Source organism: Cyclopterus lumpus, chromosome 9, assembly GCF_009769545.1.
Source record: "Cyclopterus lumpus isolate fCycLum1 chromosome 9, fCycLum1.pri, whole genome shotgun sequence".
NCBI classification, from domain to species: domain Eukaryota; kingdom Metazoa; phylum Chordata; class Actinopteri; order Perciformes; family Cyclopteridae; genus Cyclopterus; species Cyclopterus lumpus.
In genome coordinates this window covers 2,637,501-2,642,500 of record NC_046974.1, presented here as the reverse complement: position 1 = coordinate 2,642,500, position 5,000 = coordinate 2,637,501, and the positions used below count along the sequence as shown (strand labels likewise).

Here is a 5,000-nt window from a genome sequence, read left to right as displayed (position 1 = left end):
GATGAGCTTCCTGTGGTCGACCTCGGCCTGAGAGAAGAGCTTCACGGGCGCGTACGGCCGGTCCACATGCTCGATGGCACCTGGAGACGAGAAGAAGGGTTTAGAAGCCCGATGCAAACCGTGTGTGTGTGTGTGTGTGTGTGTGTGTGTGTGTGTGTGTGTGTGTGTGTGTGGCCGACCTTGTCCCTGCGGTAGAGGTTTGGTGATGTTGTAGATGAGCTTCTCGCTCGGAGTCTCAGAGTCCACGAAGGACAGAGCTGAAGGTGTGATGGGGGTCACCCGATCCTCCAGAGCCTGCACACACACACACACACACACACACACAGGTAAAACCAGAGCTACCAATAATAATAATAATAAATAATAATAAAGAGTTCATTTGTGTTGACCCCTCACCGTGACCTGCAGGTCGCAGTCGGGGGCCAACTGGGGGAACCCCGGGATCTGAGGCAGGACGCCGATGGTGAAGGTCTGGGCGTCGCTCTGTCGGGCCGCCGCCGCCGCCTCTGTGGAGACCTGCACACACACACACACACACACGCACACACACACACGCACACACGCACACACGCACACACGCACACACACACACACACACACATTCTTTATAATACAGATTATCGTCCACCTCGTCTCACCCTAAACTTCTCTTATCTATATATATATAGATAACGTGACAATAAATGACTTGAAACCTCTCCTCTCCCGCGCTGTGCCCATGACCTTTGACCTCTGCACATTAGCTGTCTTATAAGGCAGCAGGTGATTTAAAATTCACTTCAACATTGAGTTTCCTGCCGTGTTCCCGGTGCTCTGTTTTCTCTTCCCTTCCTCAACACGGAGCTTCGGCTCGTTTTCGGCCCCCTGACGCACGCCGCCGCCGCCGGCCTCGGCTCCTTCCTGTCGCTCGCGTGGCGTTTGATGGCGGGGGAAGAAAGTTGTCGTCAGTCGGGAGTGATGTAGCACTCCAGGAAGCCCGGAGTCAGCGCCGCCCGGAGTCGACGCCACCAATCACGAGTCATGGCGTTAACACGAGAGCCGGCGCGCCGAGTCAGCCGGATTTATTGAAGGCGGCGTTGCAGCAGAAGTAAATGATGGATTATTCAGTCGGCTCCATTCAACGACACGCATTAAATATTATAAGAGGTCTTTACCAAATTATTATTTATTTAATTAATTTATGCATTCATTCATGTATTTATTTATTTATTTATTTATTTATTTATTTATATATTAATTTATGTATTTTTCATTTTGTTATTTCATTTATTTTAATTTGTAAAAGCATTTTTTATTTTTTTTAAATGTATTTAGAGAGAGTGCAAATTAATCAACATTCCAGTTTCCAGTTTCGATGTGAATGCCAGAGTTGGTCCCCGGGCAGGTAATTAACTTTAGTGGCCCCAATAATAATAATAATAATAATAATAATGACAACACTAGACGTGTGAAGAGGAAAACGTTTCTTCTGCATTCACACATTTAACTTTTTACACATTCCTGTGAAACGGTTTTATATAAACAATTTCAGGGTCACAAGAAAAATAGCAGATGAAACAGAGGAGAGAGATGGAGGAGGAGGAGGAGGAAGAGGAGGAGGAGGAGGAAGAGGAGTAAACTCAGCCAGAGGGAGGGAACAGGTGAACACCAGTGAGTGTGTGAACTTTAAAGATCACTCCAGAGACACCAACAAAAACAACAACAAGGAGGGACGACATGCGTCTCCTCTTCCTCCTCTTCCTCCTCCTCCTCCTCTTCCTCCTCCTCTGCTGTCGGGGAGCGACGCTCTTATCGGCCCCCCGAGGCGTCCTCGTCTCACACCAGGATTTATTTTCTTTTATCAGCTTTTCCGAAAATTATTTATAGGAACAGCAGAGGTGAGTGTGTGTGTGTGTGTGTGTGTGTGTGTGTGTGTGTGTGCTCCTCTGATATACTGGTCCACTGTAGGGGAGACCATAATTCATTTGTTTATATATTTATTTTTAAAGCTTTTGTCTTTTCCAGCCTGAACAGATTGAACTTTGACCCTCTTGCTCATATTTATACCGTATATATATATATATATATATATATATATATATAGATATATATATATATATATATATATACCATAGATATATATAGATATATATCTATATATATCTATATCTGCTGTGCAAAGGATTGTGGGTCAGAATAGATGGAAAACGCATGCTGGCTTGCACGAGGTGGAATGGGACCAGATGACATGTTCTCTTTATTCACTAAATGATAAATAAAATAACATTTAAAATAAAAAATGTTCCTAATGTTTCTTCCCATAATGGCCGGCCCTAATAACCTTCTGAATGAACAACATAACTATTGTAGTTATGCAGTGGAAAAAGGTAAAAAAGTTTAAAGCACTGACCCGGAACCGGAAGGAGTCGCCGCTGGTGTCGCCGCCGAAGTGGCGGTACCAGACGGCGCCGTCGTTCACGTCCTGCTGCGTGAAGGACGCCGTGGGCGTGAAGGACGCCGTGGGCGTGAAGCCGCGCTCGGCGGTCAGCGACGGGCGCCAGCCTTCGGCGGGGCCGTCGGCCGGCGTGGACACCAGCACCACCTCCCCTGAGACGAGGTTTATTAATAATACATTCATTAATGAGTGAAGAACTCAGAACTTAGAGGCTTCTATCGGGGCCCATAACAGTTTTAATAGATAATAATTAAATAATTTAAATAACTCAATTAACCCCATACATTTGTATACAAATAATTGCATTTTTTATTTATTATAAGTAACAGAATTTAACATAACATTTAATTTAATTTAATAATTTAAGTAAATAGTTAATCAATTAAGTCTCAATCTCAGAGTTCTTGTCATGGTGTGCAGTGACCTATTATTACATATACACAAATTATCAAGTTTATTAAGGAAATGTTAATCGGATTAACTACACTACTAAACATAAAATAAATGAATGAACTTTCAAATGAAGGAAATTAGTACAACGAATGAATATATAATCTATATATATTCACACATAAATATAATGGATGACATGGGACTTTTTTTTTTTAGGTATATCCGTTCCATTTAGTTCAAAAGTTGAGAGGGAAGAGCAATTTCACAATAGTTATAAATAAAGTTATAAATAAAGATGGATCCTATTTAAGAAAAAGACGTCTACAGGAACCGGTTTGAACGAGCCCCAGAATCAAGCCCTCGGTACCATGTTGAGGTTTTCCCTCTGAGGCGTCGATGCTGTAGACGATGTCATCGCTGCCGACGCCCTCGTAGTTGGCCTGCAGGTATCTCCTACCCAGAAGCACCGTGCCGCCCTCCTTCACCCAGGTGGCTGCATGCAGCGCCGCGTGAGGAGCGTCGGCGGCCTGGAACACACACACACACACACACACACACACACACACACAGTCACACGTTTAACCCTCGAGGCACCGACTTCCGCTCAAAATGAATGCATTCAAGGATTCACGATTTTCCCCTTTTTTTATAACCAGGAGGAGGAAAAATAAAAATGTTTTTTGTTGGGAAGAGCCCGCCAGAAGCCAGGTATTTAAAATAAAATATCAAAGGTCTCATGAGCTGGATTTTAGCTCAAATTAACCAAAAATAGCGGAAGTAGAACTCTGGAACCTGGACTTATTATTTTGTGTATTGATCTCGAAGGCGGAAAGCGGGGAAACGAACGCTGCAGAGAAGCTTTGAGAGTCGAGCTCTTAACCCGCTCACTAAATAAATACAAACAAAAGCTGTGACGCACGCCGTCCATCGAACCAGCCCGCTGTCTATTCCAGGAGTTAAAGGATCTAAACGTCATCTGGTGCTCAAAAATAGTTCAGATATAAAAACGCTGTTTCGATAATTGTTACATTCCTTTTTAACTACAAGAGCTCTTATAACTTAAAGTCTAGCCTTTATAACTTAAAGTGTAGCCTTTATAACTTAAAGTGTAGCCTTTATAACTTAAAGTGTAGCCGTTATAACTTAGTGTAGCCGTTATAACTTTATAACTTAAAGTGTAGCCGTTATAACTTAAAGTGTAGCCGTTATAACTTAAAGTGTAGCCGTTATAACTTAAAGTGTAGCCGTTATAACTTTATAACTTAAAGTGTAGCCGTTATAACTTAAAGTGTAGCCTTTTGTAGCCTTTATAACTTAAAGGATAGCCTTTATAACTTAAAGTGTAGCCAGCCGTTATAACTTAAAGTGTAGCCTTTTGTAGCCTTTATAACTTAAAGTGTAGCCTTTATAACTTAAAGTGTAGCCGTTATAACTTTATAACTTAAAGTGTAGCCGTTATAACTTAAAGTGTAGCCTTTTGTAGCCTTTATAACTTAAAGTGTAGCCTTTATAACTTAAAGTGTAGCCTTTATAACTTAAAGTATCGCCTTGATAACTTAAAGTGTAGCCTTTATAACTTAAAGTGTAGCCGTTATAACTTAAAGTGTATTATTACATTCAGGTCATTTGTTTGAGCAGAAAAACACACACACACTGACACACATTGACACACACACACACAGACACACACACACACACACACTTACACACACACACACACATGGCAGAGTGATAACAGATTACAAAGCGTGTGCACAGGTGTGAGTGAGGAGGAGCGTGTGCACGTGCGTGTGCACGTGCGTGTTTGGCCGTCTGTGTTTGCCGATAACAACCTGCCGACCGGCCGATCCCAATCACGCCGTCCCAGGGCAGCGGCAGGAAGCGCACGAGGCTTTTAACTCACTTCGTCCAGGAGATTACGCAGCTGCTCCTGATGAGCCCCAAGGTCGCCCAAGGACACACACTACACCACCACACAACAAGAGAGGGCGCGGGATTCACCGGTCGGACAATACTCCTGATTTCCCCAGACCTGCAGCTGCTCCCCTCACTTGGTAATTACTTCCTAATTCTCTCTAATAATAATAACACACAGATGTTCCTTTGACCCTGAGGCAGATTTCAAGATGGCCGCACCTCCTCCAGACAAGGTGCAAAGGAAACGTGTCAGCTG

The 5,000-nt window shown here is 43.1% G+C and overlaps 1 protein-coding gene across 1 annotated transcript in view; it reads right to left on the bottom strand.

Annotated features, from left to right (window-relative positions):
• The window catches only part of fras1 (Fraser extracellular matrix complex subunit 1), a 204,478-nt gene that overhangs the window by 51,068 nt on the left and 148,410 nt on the right, over positions 1-5,000 (bottom strand). Inside the window, exons 30-34 of the mRNA XM_034541300.1 lie at positions 3,195-3,354; positions 2,390-2,586; positions 397-516; positions 180-294; positions 1-80 (exon numbers count right to left, since the gene is read on the bottom strand). The exon at positions 1-80 is cut by the window's left edge and continues 58 nt beyond it. Of these exons, the coding sequence (XP_034397191.1) occupies positions 1-80; positions 180-294; positions 397-516; positions 2,390-2,586; positions 3,195-3,354 (672 nt within the window). The remainder of the gene's footprint in view (positions 81-179; positions 295-396; positions 517-2,389; positions 2,587-3,194; positions 3,355-5,000) is intronic.